Consider the following 24,823-nt stretch of genomic DNA (forward strand, 5'->3'; position numbering starts at 1 on the left):
TCTCCTGATCAGTCATCCTGGGTGTGCCTCTGACGGACACAGAGCAAGAGAGAATGCGGCATTTATCCCTGAAGACCGAGCAATGAGGTCATGTCTCTTCCACTAACTAAACAGGTGACCAAGGCATCGGTTTCTTTGCAATAATAGTGACACTGTTGCAAAGTCAAGTCGAGCGCTTGTCACTTGCCCAGTCATTCCCAGGTTTAGCCTCGCGGCTAATCCCACAGGGACCACATTAGCATCTGGAAGTCCTGTCTCAGATCTGCCCTCATTTTGAAATGGCCCTGTAGGATGAGCTCCAAATCATTTGCACACATCATCTGTTTCTTTAATTCAAAAACTATTTGTTTAGTGTCTATTTGTTTAGTGTCTATTAGTAAAAGCAAAAGAAGAACAGAATTGAACCTGTCTCTAAGCTGGTCACAATATAGCTCATGCTTATAATCTTAATACTAAGGAGGCTGAAGCCAGGAGGATTGCCTGGATTTTGAGGCCAGCCTGAGCTACATAGTAAGTTTTAGGTCAGTTGTCTGGAAAAAACATCAACAACAAAAAAACCAGTGTCTATCCTGTGAGAGCTAGCCATGTACTAAGGGAGATATATTAGTATGCAGAGCCATGTACTAAGAGAGACATGAATTAATCAAATAATCACACAGTATGTGCAAAATTACAAACTGAAGTGACTGGGAGAAGGAAGTGTGCAGGTGCATTAGGATGATGTGATCACTCAAAGTGGTGAGAGCAGGCATGGGAGACGAGATAGGCTCCTGGACCGAAGCCACCCCCTCCCCCGCCAGGCGCCAGTGGCCAGGCACCGGTGGTACAGACCTCAGGGGGATTCCCACATACGCTGCGGCCATTGCTTTCTGCTTCTGTGATTTTTCATAGTAGGTGCAATCCTAATAGAACTTGGAAATGTTTTTAAGTTGGAAAATAACTTAATATTGGCTATTAGTTGTGTGTGGTATTAATAATCCATATCGAATATATTAATAGTAAATATATGTTTCAGCGTACAGTTATTTAATGCTATCCTCTCCTTCCTGTTTTTTGTTTGACTGATTGGGTTTTTTTGAGACAAGTCTTGCTATGTAGCCCATACCGACCTTGAATTTGCAATCCTCCTAGGCACTGGGGTTCACAGGCATGTCCCACCACGCTGGCTGTAATACTCTCCTATAATAAGTCCCTTTTGCCTGAGTTCTGTCTAAGCTGTCCATGACTTGCAAATGTAATTGAAATAAAGCCTTTGGTTTTAATAAAGCCTTGGGTTCCTATCTTACGCCCTGATGGTGATAGGCTTACGTTTGTAGTGGCCTCCACCTTTCTAGGTTGCTGAGGAGGTCTAGATACCCATGTGCCTCTGCAACAGGAGATGAATGTGGAAGTTATAAACAAAGTGTTCACCTTGAAGTGACCCATTAAGAATGTAGAAGGAGAATGAAACGTGAACTCTGTCCTGACTCCTGGTCTGTTCTCAGCATTGCCCTGTTCCAACCTTTGGCTCTAATCACTCTCTGGTTTTGTTTTAATGTTACACACATACCTTATGGCTCTTTCCACAAAGTCCCAGAGCAGTCATAATAAAGTCAAATGTTGTGAGATCCAGTTTTCACAAATGTAGAGGTTTGGTTTTCAGCGTGAGCTGATCTCAATTTACTCTTATGGTATGTGGAGTTTCTGGATTTATAACTTGAACGTGGAGATAACTTTGGGTTGGGAGAACTGTTCAGAGAGTCTACCTATGTGGGGTAGCTTATAGAATAACCCTACAGTGGGCAGATTCCTCTAAAGAGCCCCATGGTTGGGTCCGCAGATCATCGGGAGTTGCCAGCACCCCAGACCGTGAGTGCGGCTGGGTCCCGGGCACCTGGCAGACACCAACCAAACAAACAAAACTGGCGTCACACTGCTGGTCGCCTTAGCTGTCCTTTTCGTTCCTCTCCACTGGGGACACACACACACACACACACACACACACACACACACACACACACACGTCCTAGTTTATGTTTTACTGTCCCGGTTAAATGCTGAGCCCTGTGTTTTTGATGGGTGTTGAAAACATTTGTTTTCCTTTAGTAAATTTTTAGTTCACGACCTTGCTCACTCCCCAATGCCTATAATTTTACAGCACATCAGATTTACCTTTTGGATACTATGAAACCATGGCTCTTGAGAATTTAATAAAAAGCTTTTAAATTGTATTTCCCTCCTTTATTTTATTTGAAAATACTATCCCTTCCAGGCTTTTTTTTAATGCCTTTTTTCTTCAGGCAGTTGAGACAATCAAGTTTGTAATTATTCCACACTCTTCATTTCACTATGGTTATGTTATTCTTGAGAGTAATTCCACATTGCAGAACCAAGCAAGGTGGCATTTGCTGCATGACTCTAAGTTGGGGTTGATTTTTTTTTTTAATTAATATGTGTTCAATGTTCATCATGTTGGGTTTCAGTTAGTTTCTTTCAAATATATCATGAAGTTTGACCCCACTCTCTCTCCCTCCTGTGCCCTCCCCCTCCTGTGCCCTCCCCCCTCCTGTGCCCTCCCCCCTCCTGTGCCCTCCCCCCTCCTGTGCCCTCCCTCCCCCCATCCTTTGCCCTCCCTTCTTCCCCTCAGTCTCCTTCTTTCATGTCATTCATCATGGATGACAGATGGACAGACAGGCAGATGTTTTGGTGTAGCCATAAAGAGGTGACATTGGTCTGTCTGTGCCTGGCTTATTTATCGTAGTGATTTCCTGTCCCAGTCATTCTCCGGCAAGTAGCGTGATATTGTCCTTTTTGATGGCCAAATGAAGTTCCAATATGTGTATACCACATCTTCTTTACCCATTCACCTGACAGATGCCTGGGCGCATCCCATCACTCGGCTGTTGTGGGTAGTTCTGCAGTAAACATGGAAATGGAGGCACGTCTGTGGTGTGCTGACCTAGCATGGTCAGGTAGATACCCAGAATGATAGTTTCATTTGTAGCTTTTTGAGACCCTCTATACTTAGTTCCATAGTGGCTAGAGCATTTGCATTCCTACCAGCAGTGTAGAAAAATGGGCTACTAAACAGGTAGTCTCAAAAGATGATTTGGAAATGGCTAATAAACATTTAAAACAATGCCAAACAACAATTTGACCATCGTGCAAATTCAAACCACACTGTTAGCATGGCTGCCATTAAGAAAAAACAGCAAGAAGCTCTGGTGACCGATCTCTCTGTAGAGAAGTCTGTTTCAGATCATTGTACTCATGCTTGATCTTGAGAGACAGGGAGGGAGGGACAAAACAACTGAGTGTACACTGACTTCTTCCTATTGTGCGTGGGGAAGAAGGGGACCTCATGAGAGAAATATGTTCCCTGAAATACCGCCTCGTCTTAAGGAGATCCCAAGCCTGTGCCTTGCTGCCTCAGTGAGGCAGGTCACAATGTCCAGTCATCCCTGAGTTTGGTGGCAGGAATACATTGCCATGCAGATATTGAGTCCACATAGCTGGCCTTGCAAAGGGGATGAATTTTAGATGAGTTTTGGCTCATCCTTGGCATTGATGTTGACTGGACAGCTTAAGAGAAACAGCCTTATATTTTGTTTTTAAGTCTGATGTTCCCCCTTATCTTTCCCATTTAGTTCTAGGAGTTGAAATGTCAAGGCCAGGGTATTACAATACTTGGAGGATCTTTGTCATAGGATGGTAAGATTCCGACCCGTAACAGGAAGCAGAGACTCAGCTCCTTGGAGGTGGGGGTCACTGGTGTTCCGCACCCCTGTTTTGTGTTCAGTCTCTCCGTGGGAAGATGGAAGTTGATTCTGACACCGATCTTAGTCGATCGCAGCCGCCATAGCCAAGTCCATGGTTAAATCAATCACAAGGTGCTTGTACTGCACCTACAAAACCTGTGCCTTTGACAACAGTGTGGAGGTCAGCTTACCTGTTCCTGAGAATTCTCATCTTTGTTTACCTTTCTTAGGTTCCCGCTGTATCCAAAGGGAGGGGAGAAGCTGCAGTTTGATTATGGTGTCTACCTTCTGAACAAGAACATTGCCCAGGTAAGCGGCTCTTCTCCTTCCTCTCACCCACTCCGCTGTTCGCCCTCTCTCCATAGTTAACTACTGCAGCCAGCCCTTCACTTTAGCCAGGTACATGGCAATGCCGTGTGTTGGCCACAGTCTTATTGTGACATTAAAATGAACTCGGAGAAGCAGTGGGTATTCGCTGGAATCCATCTCTGACTCTCGCCGTCCTTTTCTGAGTTCTTCTTGGTAGGCTTGGGCTTGAGTGTGTGGTCTGAACAATCCCTTGGCTCTGCTGCTCGATTGGTAATAGCTTTCTTCTCCTCGACCACTTCTGGGGACTCGTTTTGCATTATTGTCTATGGAGTAAAAGTTTAGTACTTTTGGCAAGTCCATAATGGGCTCCTCACCTCATTACCCAGGGCCCAAAGGGAAAGACCAAGCACATGTTCTTCCCAACCCATCTTGGATTCTTGTGGCTCTTTCAACATCCCATCAGTTAGTGTCGCCCTTAAACAGTGTTTTCCACGGGCCATAGGAAGGGTATCAGGTGCCTGAGTTTGTGTTGTCCTGAAAGCAGCCCACAGCATTTCTTTAGTGCAGTTGGCGCTACTTCAAGAGGTGGACGCTGCAGGAATTGTTAGCTGTCTGGGAAGGCCTGCTTCAGCGCTCGTCCTCCCTTTGGACATCCATCCGATTGCAATATCACCCGGTGGAGTAGCCACGGTTTGCTGTCCCTTAAAGACATTGTCAGCTGGATCCTCGGACCTTCGATTTTATAGAAGTAATAAGCGTTGTGATGCTTTGCTTTTTACGAGCCTCAGTTGTCCTTTCTCCACATGAATCTAAAGTCCAATCAGACTCGAATGAGTCTTCCATCTGTGTTATCTTTGCCTTTCTTCCCCTCGGACAACATCAGTTTAATGTTGGGTTTTCTGAAATGTGGTTTTTATGAAGATCGTTATCCTTTTCTGAAATTGGATCCTATTTCTAGTTTGCACACTTACTTCCTAACCCAAGCTCCGCGTGCTCAGGATCACACCACTCTCACTCTCACACGACTTCAAGCAGGGTGAGCGGCCACACACAGGCTTTGCCCATGACTCACCTTCCCTTGAGCCCCTCTTTTCGTCCCCTACACCCCACACCCCTATTTTGGGCAGCTAAGTATTTCTGTCAAGGAAGCAGCACTTTAATGTCAAGTCTGTCTGCCTCACACACCCTGTCACAGTTGTATCACTCCATGGAAAAGACCATACATTGGCAGGCTGGTCTAGTCCCGAAACACCCAGACTACTGTCACACCAAGGAAGATGAAGTAAATTGGCAAACGAGGGACTGTGGCAGTGTGTCCGGGGGGGCTCAGCCCTGGGGACAGAGTCACGGTCGTCAGCAGTAAAAGCGGCACTCTTTAGAAGAACTCATGTCTAGTCTGAGTTCAGAGGTTCTTCTCTCCTGCCCTTTCTGCTGCTGTTTTTTGCTCTGTGCACGTAGGCACTGGATTTGGAAGCTTCCGGATGCAACCTGCCCAGCTGCAGTGCCTGGATCTTATAAAGAAGTATGCCTATCTCTCATAAATATATATCCGCTTCAAACTCAAGAACACATGCACATACACATGTCGTGTTCCCAGCAGAAATGGAAAAGGTGGTGTAAAGAGATGTAAGAGCAGCCCAGCTGGAAGGTCCAGTGGAGGCTGCCTCTGTGCTGTGGAAGTCAGCGCTCTGCTTTGGCTCTCAAACGGATCACTTAGGAGCACTTTCCAAGTAGCCTTTGACTTCTTACCCAAGCCCAGGCCACAGTGTGCTCAACTAATGTTCTCATCGGCCTAAGAAGCAGCCTGCCTATAGCAATTGTGTGTGCAACTTTGTTTTCTTTAGGGGAAGGCAATAGCTTGTCTACTCTAGCCCTAGGAAACAAGTAGCTTGCTCTCTGGTGTCATTTTCTGTTTCTTCAAAACAGACTTCCATAGATTTGAAATCTTGTGCAAGAAGCCACTTTTAAGCACATAAAAGAAACTTTTAGCAAATTTGTGACCTCAAGAAGCTTTGGGGAAGTTTCTTTTGTTTTGACCTGACTGGCATCACTTTTCCATGTTCTGATTTGTAATAAAATTATTAATAACTATGGTTCGTAAGCCAGCCTCACAGCAATAAGATGTGTGTAACTTGGGAAGGATTATCTGTACACACTAATGCATGCTGTCAAAGAAGAATTTGTCTTTTCAGTCAGTCTCGTTTATACCCCATCTCTAGAGATGTGAACAAGTCCTGCCTTAAGGCAGCCCCACCTCCATGATTTACAAGCCACGTTAGTGGAGGTGGATGAAAGCACTAGCATGTGTTAAAGCGCCAGAGAAAAGGAGTGAAGTCATTTAATACCGCATCCAGAACTTGGTTGAGGAGTTGAATAGTCAATAGGACCTTTCATCACAACCAGAAGTAGTAGTAAAACCACTTTTCTGGTGGAGGAAATGACAGAACTTGGTAATATTTGTTACTTCAGGGTTTGGGATCAGTCCAGCCCGAGTTTTAACAGCCCAGACCTTCAAGCAGAACCCCTAAAGAATCATGAGAAGAGCAGAGAGCCCAGCCGACCTGCTTGCCCTCTGCATGCCACTGCAGGCTGAGGGGTGTGTGCTGGACCAATCATTGAGAGTGAGTCAGCCCAGCCAAATGCTTCTGTCCAGAACCAGACCCCCTCAGTAGGAGATAGCCTTCGCTGCTGGGCAGCAGGGGATGCTGCAGAAATGGCCTGGCAGACTCAGGCATAAATCCTGTATTGCAGCCTATGAGGCAGAGACAGGAGGATCACTCTGAGCTCAAGACCAGCTTGGACTACATAGTAATTTCTAGGCTGCTTGAGCTAGTGCAAGTCTCAAAAAAAACTCAGATGTGGGTGCTGGGAACTGAACCCGGTCCTCTAGAAGAGCAGCAACTACTGTTAACTGCTAAGCCATATCTCTAGCTCCTCTCTTATTTTTTAATGAATTAATGATTAAAGTTTATTTAATTACTAATTAGCAAATGTTAGCATGTCTGTGGCCCACATATGCAAAAGGTCTTTGAGAGTCCTAACTAATTTGAAGAGCGTAAAGGACCTTTGAGACCAAAACACTTGGATTGCTCTCCTAGGCAGTGTGGCCATGCAGACTTCCTACAAAAGCCCTCGGCTGCTCATACTCTAATAAGACAGGATGTGTGTATCAGCCCCCAGATCGATGTCAGACCTGGTATGAGACAGACCTACCGTTGTGAGTCCCAGTAATGCAGCATAGCACATGCCAGGCTCAGCAGCTCTCTGTGGGCTCTTCACCTTCCCTTTGGCTTTTTTTAAAAACATGCCCTCTTCTTTCCTCCCCAAAAGCTGAGGGACTGAGAACCTAGTGCTTGGTGGATACACTTTACAAATAGCAATGACGACTTACATTCGGTTGACTGTAAGGACTTTGGTGTGATTTCAATCCTATAGCCCATTTCATATCTGCGCACTTTCTAGAACTAGTGTTAAAGATACTGAACTGCCCATGTGCTAATATCTGTAGCTTCACAGACCTGTCCCATTGACAAAGAGAGTCTAGATTAAGTGTTCCCGCTAGCTTGATGACTGTTAACTCCTTTTTTAAAATTTAGGCCGTTCTATGGATTCCACATAGACCATTATCTCTGTGCCAAGAGTTAAGTAAAACAATTGTTTTACTTAGGGCTGGTGCTCACTACAGCAACACACATACTAAAGCCCAGGCTCTCCATGGCTGTCCCCTCTTACTCTGCCCCTTCCTGTCGCCGCATATTTACAGACTTCATAGAAAGTGAAAGCACCTTCTCCTTTTAAATAAGCTGTGTCCTGTGAGGTCATGGTCTTTCTCTAACACTCGTGTTCCTGGTGCCCGCAGTCCATGGCTCTTTAGATGGGATCAGTGCCTGCCCATCATCAACTTAAATCTGTGTGTGTCTCTCCAACGTACAGTTCAATGTATATGACACAGGGAGAAATGCATTTTAGTTTGTGATTCTCTGGGAACCAGAAATAACATTCCAAATACTGTTCTTTTTTCTTCTTCACTAGTACTGGGGATTGAACATGGGGCCTCACACATGCTCCTTGGGCACACCACCATGAGCTGTAGTCCCAGTCCTCCAAGGATTTTTCCATAGTCAAAATGTTCCCCATGCTGCCAACAAAAATTTGGCAATAATGTAGTGAAAGTTCATATTTAATATTCTTAAAAAGACTTTGCTAAGATGTAATTGACATGCCTTACAGTTCACCCACTGGAAGTATAAAATCCAGTAGCTTGGTGTGTGCGTGTTGATAGAGCAGCCCGTTCACATGCATGTGCAGGCCAGAAGTCCTTGGTGGGTATCTTCCTCTAATCTCCTCCTTATTTTTTGAGACAGGGTCTCTCCCTGATCCTGGAATAGCTCACCACTTCTTTTAGACTGGCTGGTCAACAAGCCCCAAGGATCCTCCATCAATGCCTTCCCCTAAACACTGAGGTGACAGGCACACCCAACCCAGATCTTACATGGGAGCTGGAGATCCGAACTCAGGTCCTCACGGCCAGTGCTTTATCTACTGAGCCGTCTCCCCAGCCCTTACTGTCTTTTAATATTGGCAAATAATGTTCCTTCAAACATAGTCGATCTAAAGATCTTGTCATCGTCCCCCAAAGGAAACGCTATACCCATTTCCCAAAGCCCCTTCGTTCCTAGACAGCTAGCAGTCTGCTCTCTGTTCCTGTGGATTTGACTATTCTGGACATTGCTTGATGATGGAATCATAAAATTTGGGGTCTTTTCAGCCTGGCTTCTTTTGCTTAGCATAGGTTCACCCATGTTGGAACCATGAACCAGACATTCTTTTTTATTGGCAAATCATTTACCTATTAGAATGGCATACAGAGGTGAACCATACTTAGGTTCATGAGTTGACAATCATTTGAATGATTTTGACCTTGTTTATTATACTATTGCTGCTGTGAACATCTTATACAAGTTTTTATGGGCACATATTTTCATTATTCTCAAGTACCTATCTTGAGTAGATAGATAGATAGTAGATAGTGGTAGAATTGCTAAGCCATAAATTGTGTTTGATTTTTTTTTTTCTTCTTTTCCTTTTTTTTTTTTTTTTTTTTTAAGTCCTGTACTCAGGATCAGGCCCAGAGCCTGATGCAGGCTAAGCAAGCATCCCACCACTGAGTTCTATCTCCCTATGATGAATGTTTTAACTATTTGTCAGACATTTTTTGATGGCTACACCATTGTACATTCCTGCCAACACTGAGGGCTCCAGCTTCTCTGCACGCCTGCCAGCCCTTGTTATTGTGAATTATGAATTCTTTGAGTGCAGCCATCCCACTAGCTGCGGCTTTGATTGGAGTCTTTTCTACCTGCTAAGGTGTCAGGCAGCATTTAAAGTACATGCCCATTGTTTGTATGATCATTTAGCTTATGTACATTAAATATAATTTATATAATAAATAATCAAGGTGAGTCTTTTCTCCCATTCTGCAGGCTTTCTTCTCACTTTCTTGATCATGTTCATTGAAGTGCAAGGTTTTTGTTTTGATGGGACCCAGGTTTATCTGTTTTCTCCCCTTGCTGTGCTTTCTGTAGAAGACCTCGGCAAGGTGGCACACGGTTACTTCTAGGCTTCCTTCTGTGTAGCTTTTTTTTAGTTTATTTATTTATTGGTATGGATGCTCCTCCTGCATATGTGTGTGTGTGCACACGCATGCCTGGTGTCTGCAGAAGTCAGAAGAGGGCGTTGGGTCCCCTGGAACTGGAGTCACAGACAGTTGTGAACTACCACGTGGGTGCTGAGAATCAAACTCGAGTCCTGTACAGAGCAACAGGTGCTCTGAACCTCCGAGCCATCCTCGCTCCAGCCTCCCTTTGGGGTAGCTTTGCCTCCAGTATTTAGATCTGTGGTCCATTTGAATCACGGGGGGTGGGGGGTGGGGGGGTGTAGAGAAGGGCTCTGGCTTTATTCTTCCACGTGTGGATATCCACTTGTTCCAGAAGCACGTGTTGGAGAGATGACTTCATGCTGCTGTCTCAGTTGCCTTGCGCTCTTGTCAAAAGAACTTTACTGTGCGTGTGAGAGCTTATTTCTAACCTCTGAACTCTCTTCCATTAATCTAGATACCTGTCCTTAAGCTAGCATGGCCCTGTGTCGTCTTCCTTTAAAATAAAAATTCTGGGCCTAAGTATATAGTTCAGTGGGCAAATGCTTACCTATCATACATGAGGTCCTGGGGTCATACCCTAGAGCCACACTTATATGTACACAAATTCCAAACTTAAAAATAATACAGGCCTATAGTCAAATTTTGGGAAATTGCAAAAGAAATAGAATAGAATATTTTAAATTCTCCATATTTGCACTACTCCCGGGCAACTTCTGGATCTTTGGCTTTTTTTTTTTTTTTTTTTTTTTTTTTTTTTTTTTTTTTTTTTTTAACTTGTATAGTTGAGATAATGTCATAGATCAGGATTTGTCCACAAAAAGGAGTCTCGATAAATGACAGCTGCCACGTATTGTTACTGTTGTTGCCATTCTTACTGGTATGTGTAGAAGGAATACTTCAGTCTGAACTAAAGGGCAAGGGTGATGGCGTCTGAATCTCATGGGAGGTGGAGAGGGTGCAGCTCTGGCTAGTGCAAGAGGCAAGGGACAGAGGCAGGACTGCCTGGGGCATACGCTCACCAGCCTGGCAGGAGCAGAGAGAGGCTGCCTCCATAGGGGACTAGGAAAGATGGTTTTGGCTAACTACTGTTGTTTCCTAAGCCATTCAGTTACCAGACGTTATATCAGAACCTAAATGTGGCCAGATCAGTCCCCTGGACGTGTTTTGTGTATTAATAAATATTGGGAGAATGCGCTAAGAAGCCAGCTTCTTGCTTAAGATAGTTAATTGACACTCCACTCCACGTCCTCCTCCCTTCGTCCCCTCCTCTCTGTCTCCGCGTGGGTGTGCACAGGCATGATAAACATGTATTTAAATAGAGGGCATATATACTTAAATGAAGATTTTTGACACGGAAATATATATATAGTTCTTTAAATTTTTCGTTTTGAGCTCAGAGAGATTGCATGCTTTGTACTTTAAATGATTGGTTGAATGTTTATGCACTAACTTGTTAACTTTTAGAAGAGCCGTCATCGGTTATTAAGCAGTTTACTAGACAGTTTAAGTATTATATTGGCTGTAATCACCATATTCTTCAAATATGGAAAATGATGCATTGATAAGACTTTACATCATTGGACTTCCTTTCCAACTTTAAACTGAAACAAGAAACCCATACCAGGAACATCTTTGCAGTAAGAAAAGCAGAACCCTAACTCTCCTGCATATAGCTTATTTTCAGGCACAGAGCCCATTCATACATATCATCTCCTTTGTTGATTGCAAACGCCCTACAAGCACTGGCGTCATTATACTCACTTTACTGTTGAATATACTGAACCCCTGAAGACTAAGCTCTTACACTCAGGCAAGAGTACTAGGTGAACAAAGAAAGGCCTGGAGAGCCACCCATCCCACTCTGAGAACAGGGACCATGCTTGCTAGTTTCTTCCTAGCTGCCAGCAAGAGACATGGTATCTAACCTTCACTTTTTCCTGTGGTTGGAAGCAAAGGTGTACATTTAGCATCTTGCTAGGCTTAGCATCCGTAACATCTCTCTCCCTCTGTCATCGTTTTAGATACTCATTTTAGCTTCTTCGTCTATGGAGTTGGCTTTTCAAAGCATCACCACGAGTGACATCTGCTGGGAGGGAGCTATGCAAAGAATGCATTTCAACTGAAAGGAAATAGTGCTTGGTACAGAGACATAGGAATCCTGACTGTATTTTTTTGTGATTGATTGAGCCTTATGAAATGAATTATGAGCCATATGAAAAATGAATTTGGTCTGATTTTAGTTGGCATCAAACTGACCAGCATAGTTTAGACATAAGATATTTGAAGAAGTGAACTCTAAAAAAATTTATACATCTGAATTCTGTTGCTCATCAGAGAAGAACATTTTAAAATTTTAAGCTTGAGTTTCCAATGACAATAAAATTAGCATCCTTATTAATGTAAATTTAGCAAGTAAATAGCCAAAAAAATTAGATTAAAATTAACTAATACAAAGGCAGCATACTGAATGGTTAGGCACTTAGCTGGGCATAGTAACCTTCTTCTGTACTCGTCCCAGCACCCACAGGAGGTCAGAGACTTTAGGGCAAGCCTGGGCTATGTGCAAGACTCCACTTAAGGTGGGAAAAAGTGGGGGATGCCACTAAAGCAGTGCTTTGTGGGAAATGTATAGCTTATGGTTTATAGAATAACAGCTTGAAATGGGTACTCAACACAGGCAGTCTGGTAGAGTGCTTGCTGTTTAGAAATTGAGACATAGCTCAGGTCTGTGAGGGTCAGACTGGCCTCAGACTCCCCATCTTCCACCAAGGGTGCCCAGAGTACATAGTTAAAATAGACACAATAGTAAACAAATAGTTTTTGATTGTGCAGTATGTTGCACTTTCTGCTTTTTTCCTATTAACTATATTGTGAATACAGTTTCTGTTGGTAAGTAGAACTGTATGGAGGTTGTTCTGTAGTGTGGATTTACCAGAATGCATTTAACAGTTTCCTTATTGGTAGACATTAAGGTCATTTCCAATATTTCTTTATTCTTCCACTGTAATATTGGCATTATATGCTAGATACCTAGGTCAGGTGTGGTAGCTTACACCTGTAATGCCAGCACTTAGGAGGCTAAACAGGAGGATTGTCATAAGTTCAAGGTCAGCCTGGGCTAGAGCATAAGTCCCAGGCCAGTCTATACTATAGAATCCTGTCAAAAAGAAGAGAAAGAAAGAAGGAAATGATCCTGGACTAAAGAGATGTCTAGATCAGTAAAGCTCTTGCCTTTCATGTGGGAGGACCAGAGTTGAGATTTCCAGAACCCACACAAATGCCAGGCAGGGACAGCACACACTTCCAAACTGAAGAGCAAGGAGGGCCACTTCCTTGGATGGACAGTGGCCAGCCAGCCTCGCTTACTCAGTGCTGTTCCAAGCCAATAAGAGACCCTGTTTCAAACAAAAGGAGGAGGGTACTCGGGGGCCACCCCCCCCCCGAAGTTGTCCCAAACCAAGAGCATGCACACATCGGGGAGGGGTGATAAAAAAATGAACATGTACTCTCAGGATCAGAGAATAGAGACACTACAAAGTTAGACATACGTATTTCTTTGCCCTTTCATGATATTTTACATTGTTAATATTAAATTCTTGGAGGTAATAACCCCCATTTTTATTTCTAGTTCTTGATTATTAGTGAGTGCTAAGTTCATGTGTTTATTTATTTGATGTTTTATGAATAACCATTACAATTTTAATAGATAATACTTTTTAAAAAGATTATAGCTAGGCTAATTAGAGTCCCCAAAATGTTGTACTGAATTAATACATATGCCTTGCAACTTACATGTGGAATTTGATGGATTTTGACTTACACCACCCTGTCCTCCCTCCTGACCTGCCCCACCTGCGGCCCATTTCAATGTTCTATGCCAGCATATGCCAGCCACTGGCAGGAGGCTAAAGCCACTGCCAAAGCAGCCTCACACTTCCTGGAAATGTTTCTAGGGCTCTGCTAAAAAAATTTTAGGTATGTTTTCTGTTTGCTATCAATAAACTACAATATTTTTAATTAATGGTGAAATGAAGTCAGGATGTTTTAGGACTGAACTTAGAATTTGGTGTCCAGGAGGCTGATTCAGGAGGGCAGCCTGGGCTACATAACAACTCACAACCACCTCAGGGGAAGAAAAATGATGCTATATATTCAAGATACTAAAACAAAATCCACAAATTGCCTCATGCTATTCATGTAGATTAAAACATAAGCTAAAATGGGCACTGAAGGGGTGAACATGGCAAATTAGGCTTTGTATATTACACTCAGCTTAAAAAATCAGAAATAATTGGGCTTGAGCACACTTTGATAACAGAATGTGTGAATACATATGAAATTAGCTGTAATTTCTTTGGGTCAAAACTGAGGCCTACTGACTTTTTTTTTTACATTCTCAAAATGGTAAAAAGACTTGGCAGTGACTTGGGACCAGGACACAGGGTTTCCTCTGCATCCACACATCACTGTGTGGCTTCAGCATCAGGGGACAGATATGACAAGAGATGCAGACTCCTGCTTTACAGAGACTCCGGCTCTCTAGGACTCATTAGTTCATAACGAAATTGAGAAGATAAGCATGTTTTTTTTTTTTTTTGTTTTTGTTTTTTTCTGCCTTCTGAAATAGAGCACTCTTCCCTGGGCTGAGTCAATTTGGGGGCAGAGGCCTGGGGTCATTTCCTGGTTGGTGGTGTCACTTTGAACTTCATGTAAGGAACTTCTCTCCAGGTCTTGGGTTCTTTGTTTTCATGTGACAGGGCACATAGTCTCTGGTGTGCCACGGAGTGTCTTCCACCTTCCCCAAGCTGCTCTGAAGCTCTCTAGCTTTGTCTCGATGTGTTCAGTTTTACAGCTGGCAGCCCTGCCTCGTTCCCAGGGTGCCCTGCGAGGCAGCCCAGGGCCTCAAGCTCCAGAGATACTGTCGCTTCAGAGTTGCATCTGACTGATTCGCTGAGGCAGCATGCCTCTTCCTCATGGTGACACCAGGGAGTCCCAGTCTTTCTAAGCCCAGGGTTGTCCCTGACAAGGAGACTGAAGTAAATAAACACTGTCTTCATTCCTCTGTCAGTACTGTTCTGCTGTGCCTTCCAGCCTGGTTTTAGAGCACATACATGGTTTTAACACACACACACACACACACACACACACACACACACACAGAGGTTACTCTTTAATTTAAATATATATGTGAATGTTTTACCTGCAGACACACCTGAACACCACATGGATATCATTGCTAGCTGCTGATATGCTAGTCTGGCATGTTGGAACCTGTCTGTAATCCCAGCACTCGAGATGGAGGCAGGAGAATCACAAGTTCTGGTTTCTCCTTGACTAACATGGCAAGTTTGAGTCCAACCTGGGATACATGAGACCCTGTCTCAAAAAGAAAAAATAATAATAATTGGGCACTGTCCAGTGAAGTTGAACATCTGTATATGAGAGTGTTTATAGCAGCGGCGTTCACACTAGCCAAAGACTAGAGACAGGCTGAAGTCTGTCAGCAGTGTGTCCATCATTAATCACGGTGTGTTTACACATGGAGGACTGCGCCACCAGGAGACCATGGCAGTGACTAGGACAGAGTCCTGTCAGACGCTGAGTTTCAGAGTGGATGGGGTGGTGGTGAGCGATCTCTGCAGTGTTCTGTCCACACGTAGTTCAAAACCAGACAGAGGTCGTCAGTATTGTTTACGAATAAAAACTATGCATCAAATGGAGGCTCGATTACTCTCAGGAAAGGGGAGGAATTAGCACAGGGAGGGTTCCTGGGGACCCCCTGGAGCCCAGAAACCTCTCTGTAGCCTGGGTAGTGACTGCACAGAGTTTGTTTTATTGTCCTGATCCTTTAATCTGAGTGTCACGTGTCCTGTGCTTCTCCGGGACAACAGTGAGAGGATTTTATGGAGCACTATGTCGGTTGGATACTCGTCGCCTCTTAAGAAGGCGTTGGCCATGACAAAAGGTGCCACTTTTATTGTCATATACCCCAGAAGAAAAAAGGATTTTGAAGTAGAGCACTTCGTTTATCTTAGCATCACGAATAAGTATATCTGCCTTTCTTGGTTGCAATACTGTATATGTAGGCAGAGTGGGTGTTTATGTGTGTTCTGTGGACCTAATCATCATAAAATATTTCCGTGTTATTTTCAGAAATGGAAGCAGGCTTGGACAAATTTTTGGTGGAGAAGAAATTTTAAAGAAATGACTGAAGCAAATGTATGTGGAGTATTTCTGGTGTTTTTGTCCTTTATGTTACGGAAAGATACGCTGGAAACAGCATTTGTGAGCATCTTAAGGACTTGTAGTTAAGTTCTCCGCAGATGAGCAGGCTGGCTTTAGACAGATGTCTTTCTTTCCAACATTCCTACAAATGTGTGGGATTTCCCAAGAGCCGGTGGGAAATGAGTCTGTGGGCATTTACTGAGTATAGGTCAATCCCTGCGCTGAGCACTGAAATCAGAGCCAATCTGCAGAGAGTGGAGAGCCTGCCTCTGTGCCAGTCACATAGAAATTGCGGTGGTCACTCCATCCAAAGATGGCTGGACTCTGACCGCTAAGCTAACCACAAAAAGGAAATTACTTTGTATAGCTAAGCCAAAACCAATTTTTTTTGGATTTCATTTGTAATGTCACTTAGGATTCTTCTGAAAGATTTGTGAAGCTTTGCTTTCTTTTAATAAGCTCTCATAATGACAAGTTCCCCTGGGGGTGAAATCATCCAAGCGGAATGTGCCTGTGTCTTAACTCTGATAAACATCACTTCATGGTATTTAGGAGATTAAAAAAGACTAAAACATGTAAATGTTACTTTCGGGTTATTACGACTAAGAAAAGCCGTGGCCCAGCTATCAAAATAGTTCAGCCCCAGCCTGTTCTGAGCGGTGGACTGCCCAGGTCGGCAGGACTGCTCAGGACTCACAGCTCTGTCTTGTGAGTTGACCTGGAACTTGTGATGTCCTGGAATGTAATTGCTTCGTCTCTGAGGCACATTTATGTGTCCCTCTGCCCCTTGCCCTAATTTATCATCTGCTTTATAGTAATTCCACTCAGACAAGACCATCAGACCCCACTGCAGGATGCGAAGTGCTGTGAGTGGATGCATTTTCTAATCAGTGACATTAGTTTATATCTCCTTATTAAGATGCCCATTACATTCATACCAAGAGCGATAACATGGACACTAATGCACTTTCCATCGTCCATCAGGGCTTTTTTATTTATTTCCATAGAGGCGGCATTAATAACCACGTGCAAGAGTCTAAGAGGATGTGGAGCTTTTAGTGATGGTCTAAGATATTCTAGTGAGTTGTAGCTGTGAGAAGCAGAGGCATCATTATGTTGTCATTTTGGTCTACCCCTTCCTAAAACGCAGCCGTTAGGATATACTTCATTTTGTTTATTTTAAAAGTTAATTCATATCTTTTGTACAATCATTTCCAAACAAAACATGTTATCCTGGTTTTCCTATACTTTATAAGTTATGTCTTGCTTTTCTAACTTTAAACTGAAACACAGCATCTATACAGAGGTCTGTGTACTTTTTGGACACACAAAGCCAGAAAGGACTCATTGAATGAATGTACTAGGTTCTGGGTCTTGGCGCAGTGATATGAAAGTTTCTTCTTATGAAAAATAGTACAGAGGCTGCAGAGATGGCTTGGTGGTTAAGAGCACATGTTGCTCTTGCAGAGGACCCGGGGTTCAGTCCCCAGCACCCACATAGCAGCTCACAACCATCTGTAACTCCAGTTCCAGGGGATCCAACAGCCTCTTCTGACCTCTTTGAACACCATGCGTATGCTGTGCAAACACATAGGCGCGCGCGCGCACACACACACACACACACACACATACATGTGTATATATGTGAATATATATACATACATATATATAATAAAGTTAATAATCCTTTTTTTAAAAAGAAAACAAACAGCTCAGAGGTTAGGAAGTCAGTGGATAGGAGCGCACACTGTTCTTGCAAAGGACCTGAATTTGGTCCCCAGCACCCAGATAAGCGAGACTCACAAGTGCCTATAATTCTAACTCCATGTAAGATTCAGTTTTCCTCACTACATCACCTTCACCAAAGTATCTGTCCAGTCAATGACAGTCAATGACTTGGGTTTTTATTATCATCTCCTTTTGAGCAGTTTGGCTGGGTTGCTGATGTGACTCATTGGAGGAATCTGTCAGGGACCGCATTCTTGCTGTGCCGTGGCTCTATGGCATCTTTCTATTTCACTTTTGATTTTGCTTTGATTGCTCTGCAGAGCTGTGGTTTCAGTTTGTCATACCAGGAAGCCCCAGCCAGCTCTGCAAACCTGCTAGCGCTGCGCTGCTCTCCTTCCAGCTCATTACACATCGCCTCAAGTCTTGAGTCCTCATCCCTGCATGTTATCCCAGGTGCAGAAGGAGAACGTTAGGTCGGAGGGAGGCCTTTTGAATTTGCTCTTTGTATTAGACTTCCCAACTGTGAAACCCATCTCAGAGTCGCTGTAGGGTGTTCGCTATTGGTGTTCTCTTCCTCCTGAGTAATCACACGGGATACTAGCATTCACATTCGTTGACTATATTGAGTCCAACAAGGAGCAGATTCCAGGAGTGGACTAAGATGTCAAAACAGTGGATTTGAGGAGAGTGGGGAAAGATGGAAAGCCTAATGTGTAGAGGATGCCTATAGAAAGGAAGGAGGGAGGGGGGACTAGTTAGGAGGAATTTTGGACTGTGACTCGGTTCTGAAAAAGATCCATCCAAATTTACAGGAAGCCCACAAGCTCAGCTGCCCACTGGAAGAGGTCCATGTACCGCAGGTCTTAGTTAGCGTCTCTGCCTTACCATCTTTGGGGGGGGGGGTGCTAGATCCACAGTATGGATCCAGAATTAGTAGCTGGGACCATCAGTCAATTGTTGCTCTGTAATAGGAGGTCTGAAGGATGCACTCCATGGTTTCTCTGCTCATGGTTCCCTTTATATCAGTATAGAAGCTCTCTAAAACTTGGTTCAGAATGATAATGTACAGTCAACACAAGCTCATTTGAAATATGAAAAGGATATATATCAATGAGATATTAAGTGAAATATATAAATAAAATGTTTAAATCATTAGAACATGGTCATAATAAATATTAGTTCCCCTCTGTACCCCCTTTCTACCAGCTCGTGGTTGGTTTTAGATAGCTAAGGGCACACCATCGAGGCAGAAGTGAATCTGAGGCGGCCAGTGTAGTCTGCAGTCCACACAGATGCCTGTTTCTCCCGGGCTGCAGTCGGATAAGGAGCTTATTCCGAAGTAAACCAGCCGTGTCAGTCAACAGTGCTGGTCCAGTCTACGTTTTCATCCGGAGAGGACATTCTTTGCTCGGGAAGCATTGAGTTTCTTGATATTCTGTCACAGCTCCTCGTTTGCTCTTAGTGGTACTTTGAGAGTGGCGTTCCAGTTTAGGTGATTATCGAAAAGCAGAACTGAACGTTCAAGTCTTTTTCCATGGCTCCGTTCACTTTGCAACTCATTTCTCAGCATTTCAGGGGCTCTTGCTACATGCTAGACACCACGTGCCTGACGATGGCCCTCACGCCCCTGAGCCCTCGGCTGTGTCCCGCCCCATCGACCCTGCCTGGGCATTCCAGAGGACTTGAAGAGTGTCACCTGGCTTAAGTAATACAAAGGTGACGTGCCACTTGGCTATGTCTCTGTGATGAAGAATGTGACCCCATTCCCGCTGCTTTCTAGACGTACTTTGAACTGTGAGTGCCCTCGCTTGTCCACGAGCCTACAAGGTTTTAGTTCTTTACACCACATATTCCAGAAATTCTTGTCATCATACATCCATAAAAGTGCTGCCTCCTGCCCTAAAGTGGGTGTTGGAATTTCCTATGGTCCTTCACTCTTGTGACTTTCTTCCCTAGAATGACCTTGGGCGGGGAGCCGTGAATCCGGGAAGCTGCTCCCCCCGCCCCGCTCCTTGGGCAGGGATTTGAAGCGCTGGCTATATTTTCTTTTTAATTGTCAGCCTGCTTTCCTGTTTGAAACTGATTCAATGGAGATCTGCTGTTTTATTTTCTGTGTGTTCCCAGATCTATGCTAGCTTGTTAACATGATGTAGTAGACCAGGAATATTCAGTTTTGCTTTCATACTCTCTAAAAACTGAAGTGCATGTTTCATAAAATTAAAGGGTCCCAAGAGCCAGTTAATATAAAGCAATATTTTACCAAGGTCAGAAGTGATTTAATATGAAAGATCATATTTTATCGTAACCATAACAGGCTTAACAAAATCTAGACAGACAAATTGCTAGTTTAGAAATGATCTGAACTTACTTTTTCCCAAAAAAATAAAGAAAAAAAGGCAGAAACCCACAAGATCACATGTATGGCACCAGGCATGGTTCCGCTGTTCCCCGCGGCTGGGGGCTCCGCAGCGGGGATGAGAACAGGCTTTGTCTTCAATGTCACGGTGCTTTCCTAGTCATCTGAACCCCAGGCATCGCTGTTCAGAGCAAGGAGCTGCATCCCAGCCGGGACAGCCCAGTTTCTCATACCTTTTCATTGATGTAATTTGACTTAGTTTGGTTCCTTTCCTAGTGCCTACATTTTGTGAAGCCCTAACATAAATTACTGGCTTGTGTGTCCCACGGCATCAGCTTCGCTCCTCTCCGATATGTTGTCTCTGCGGTTGCCTCATTTTCATGTGAGATTTATTTTTCCTTAGTGGGTCTAATGTTTCTCCTAGTGCTTGCATGCACACTCTCACACCCTTTGGTGTGTGTGCTTGTAAACGTACCTAGTGCACAGAAGTAACCCATGAGAAGAAGTATTCTTGGTGAATTCCTCTGTAAGCTTCCTGGGAAATATTTCAGCTGACAGGTATGGTTCTAAAATTGATGTGCTCACTTCATAGTGTGGTTGATTTTAAATCTGTTTTTGCTTATTCTGCTTAGGGATTCTGACGTAGAAGTACCCCGTCTGCTTTGTGTCCTCTGTGAAAGCTTGTTGACTCTTACTAACCAACTGGTATTCTAAAAACCAATGTGGGCAGCGAAGATGCTGTCCTAGGTAACAGACATGATGGCTATGTGTCAGACATGGTCCTGCAGTCCTCGCAGCCCCTGTGACAGGTGGAATCACCCCCACTTCACAGATGAGCCCCTTAAAGCTCAGAAAAATGAAACAACTTGCAAAGCCATACAGTGAAATGAAGCTCAGGATGCTTCCTCAAAAGATTTTTCTGTGTCATTATTTGATTTGATCCTGACAACATTCATGAAGATTGGCAGGGGGAATCTTCCTGTTTTCCGTTTCAGTTGAGTAGATGCGCAACTTCCTTGGCTACTACAGTAGGCCTGTTTCGGTCCAGGGACATCTGTGTGCCTTGTTTTTTTAATCTGTTATGTTAGTTGTTTGTTCAGTGATCCTTTTGACCATAAAACTCAAGTTCTTAAGTTCTGGGAAGTGTCCTTGAATTATTTCTTTTTGAATTATTTCTTTAGCGCTCAGTTTCCTGAACGGGCCCTCTAATCTTACCTCTTTCCTGCTTTCCATCTCACTAGCTCTTGTTTTACCTCCTGATTTATGCCCTTGTGTTTTTCATTTCTGCTTTCCTATTTTTCATGTTTAAGAACTTTTTCTCTCTAGCTAATATCTTCTTGTTCCATGTGTGTAATATTTATATTTTCTCTTACCTGTGTTAACATACTAAAGATTGTTTAAATTATTGTTGTTTTCTTGGAGAGTGTTTTGTTTTATTTGGGGGACGATTATTTTTGTTTTATTTTGCTATGTTTTGTTTTCAAGACAGGGTTTCTCTGTGTAGCCCTGGCTGTCCTGGAACTCACTCTGTAGCCCAGGCTGGCCTCGAACTCACAGAGATCCGCCTGCCTCTGCCTCCCGAGTGCTGGGATTGAAGGTGTGCGCCACCACCCAGCAGCTTGCAACTTTCTGATGCTATTTTATCTCTCCGGTCTGACTCTGTTGTATCTATTTAATACTATCTACATGACTCCATATTTGTGTACATCAGCCCCTCTTGGCATCTCTGCTGCTGGTATTGCTAAGTGGCTTCTGTCGGATCAACTTCCTGCAGATTAAACAGTAGAAATTATCAGTGAAAGTATGATAAAGACAAACACCTAAATGCACCAGAGACTAACCGGAAGTGGGCAGTTACTAGAGAGTAAAACTTAAAAGGGACATGGTGAGTATCTTGTCTGACAGCTTTTAGCCTGAGTGCAAGTCCCTGTCTGTGGCCTGTGGGCAACGGAAATTCTCCTGGACATTTGGGTGTCCAGTTGAAAACCCAGAGAGCAGAACTCTGGAGAACACAGCCCGGGAAAGCGAAGGGAGGCATAGATAAAGGGGAGAACTGGAGAAGGAAACCCCATTCTCAAGAAAGATCAATGAAGCTGACTCAGAGGTTGGAGTTAGTGGACCTGAGTTTTAAAATAACTACTACAATCTTGCTAAAGGCGCAAGAGAACACACTCTTTGGCTTGTGGGTTTGGTTTGGTTTTTGTCTTGGGAGTTTTGGTTTTGCTCCAATCCCTTGCCCAGGCTGTCATCAAGCTTGCAGCAATCCTCCTGCCTCATCCTCCCAATGCTGGATCTCAGGTGTAAACTCAACAAAGCCTCTGTTTTAGTGAAGGTGAATAGAGTTGGTCCTCCGTGCATGGGTTCCACAGAGATAGATGCCATTAACTGATTCAGAGGTGCTGGTCAGAGGCATCTGCGTTGAATGCGGCCTGGTCTCCCTCTCATCGATCCCCCAACAGTTCACAGGTGCTTACATTGCACTGGGTATTGTAAGTAGCAAGCCATGACTTAAATGTAAAGTATATGGAGATGCACACAGGTTCTGTGCAGAGAATATGCTACTTCGTAGAAGGAATTTGAGAACCACAGCTTTCTTAGGGCAGGAAGTCCTGGACCAGTCCCCACAGATATGGGGACAACTGCCTAGGAAATGTCAGCAGAAACAGGAAACTATAAAAGAAAAAAAAATGTGGAAGGGAGGAGCACTAAAGGGTCAGTTTCTTTCCTTTTTTTTTTTTTTTTTTTTTTTGTTGTTGTTGTTGTTTTTTGTTTTGGTTTGGGTTTTGTTTTTGTTTTTTGAGACAGGGTTTCTCTGTGTAGCCCTGACTATCCTGGAACTTGCTCTGTAGACCAGGCTGGACTTGAACTTGGAGATCTACCTGCCTCTGCCTCTCAAATGCTGGGATTAAAGATGTGCACCACCACTGCCCATGACAATCTCTAACATAGAAGTCAAGCCTCTGGGTAGGTTTAATAGTAAAATAGAGATTGCAAAATAAATCTAAAGAAAAAGTAAAAGACTGAAAATTAGGTAATTTGAGCTCCAGGGCCTATGGAACAAGTATGAAAAGGTCTGACCTCTGTGTGACTACACAAACCCAAATACGTTCCCAGGTGCCTCTGGGATGATGTGTGTGTGTAATTACAAGAGAGACTGAATGAAGCAGAAGAACGAGTTACAGATGAGTGGTCTGAGCTGGCTGTGATAGCAGAGAAACCCCAGCTACTCAGGGTCTGTAGCAGGAAGACTGTAAGTTCAAAATCAGCCTTTGAAAGGAAGTTCAAGACCAAGCTAGGTAGCTTAGTAAGACTGTCTCAAAGTAGCTCAACAGGAGAGTTTTGGATTCAATTCTCAATGCTACTTAGGAGGGAAAAATGTGTGTGTGTGTGTGTGTGTGTGTGTGTGTGAGAGAGAGAGAGAGAGAGAGAGAGAGAGAGAGAGAGAGAGAGAGAGAGAGAGAGAGAGTTCTCAAAGATTTCAATGTATAGACTCAAGAAACTCAGCAAATCCCAGGCAGGATAAACACAGTACACCACACACACACACACACACACACACACACACACACACACACACACACACACCTAAATGTATCAGCATGTTAGAGGCACACAACGAGAATCAAAGAAGCAGCTAGAGGGGCCAGCAAGGGAAAATAACTCTGTCTTGTCTTTTGAGGTAATGAGAACATGCAGTACTAAAAGCTTCTCTAAAAAGGCACAGGAAGGAACATGCCATCACTAACATTCATTAGAGTTTCAGGGGGCTGCAGGAGTCGCCATCTTCCGGCAGCCATCTTAGCCCAGGAATCCCCCACAAGTTTTGGAGTGAAGAGAAAAGGTTATTTTAAAGTTAGAAGAAATCACAGTGAATTTAGTTTTTGTCTCTATGCTTTGACCAAATTACCAAATTCAGCCTTATGTCGTTGTGTCCAGTGGCAGAAAGAGATCCAAGCACACTAGTGAGGGAGTGCCCCAAGTCACCAACAAGCTCTCGAGAGTGTTCTCTCTCCTGCTACACAGAACTAAATCCACAGATGTCAGGGAGCTCTCTCACTGCCAGCCCTGTGTGGGTGCTAAGACTAGAAATCCCCACGAAGCAGACTCTGCACTTCCTCCTAATCAATGAGACATTTACTACCTTCTAAAAGAGTCTGCATGGGAACCTGAGCGAAAGTGTTCTTCATATTGAAGCGTGTTCGGTCCCTCTGTGATGGTCTAGTCCCTCATGGTTTGCATGCTGCCAAGACAGTAACTAGGGTGGGACACACGACAATGTTAGACATTCACGGCTTGAAGTAGGTAGGCCAGGTTTGAATATCGTCTTGGCTACTTATTAGGCATCGTATACCTTTTCAGATTTCAACACTGTCACCTCTAAGACAAACATAAGAAACCTTGATGGTCTCATACTGTAAGTTAGATACTGTAAGTAAAGAGCTTGGCATGTGGAAGAAGATTGTTAAATCATGTGGGTTGTTCCCACTGTTCAATCAGGAAAACCGTCTCTGTGTGTAAGGTTTGGACTGTGATCTAAAACACCGTCAAAGATTGTAGATCGCCCAGTGTCTTCGTCAGTTTGAGCTGTCTTGAGGAAAACACCATAGCCTGGGTCGTTTAACCCCAGCCTCTGTCATGATGTGGAGGCTGGGTGTCAGTGAGGGCCCTTCCAGTTTGCAGGGGGCCCTCCTACTGTGTCTTAGCTGCAGAGACAGTGGAAGCAAACGTGTTCTCTCCTCGTCTTCCACCGTGAGGGCCCCACACTCATGACCTTCCTCCTCTAAGTCCCGGCGCCAGGCAGCATTGTAG

At 43.9% G+C, this 24,823-nt stretch overlaps 1 protein-coding gene across 1 annotated transcript in view; it reads left to right on the forward strand.

The window, feature by feature from the left end:
• Nucleotides 1-24,823, forward strand: part of Uvrag (UV radiation resistance associated) — a 269,111-nt gene that overhangs the window by 206,381 nt on the left and 37,907 nt on the right. The window contains exon 13 of the mRNA XM_028877489.2: nucleotides 3,968-4,046. Coding sequence (XP_028733322.1) covers nucleotides 3,968-4,046 — 79 coding nt within the window. The remainder of the gene's footprint in view (nucleotides 1-3,967; nucleotides 4,047-24,823) is intronic.

This window comes from Peromyscus leucopus, chromosome 1 (genome assembly GCF_004664715.2).
Source record: "Peromyscus leucopus breed LL Stock chromosome 1, UCI_PerLeu_2.1, whole genome shotgun sequence".
Lineage (NCBI taxonomy): Eukaryota > Metazoa > Chordata > Mammalia > Rodentia > Cricetidae > Peromyscus > Peromyscus leucopus.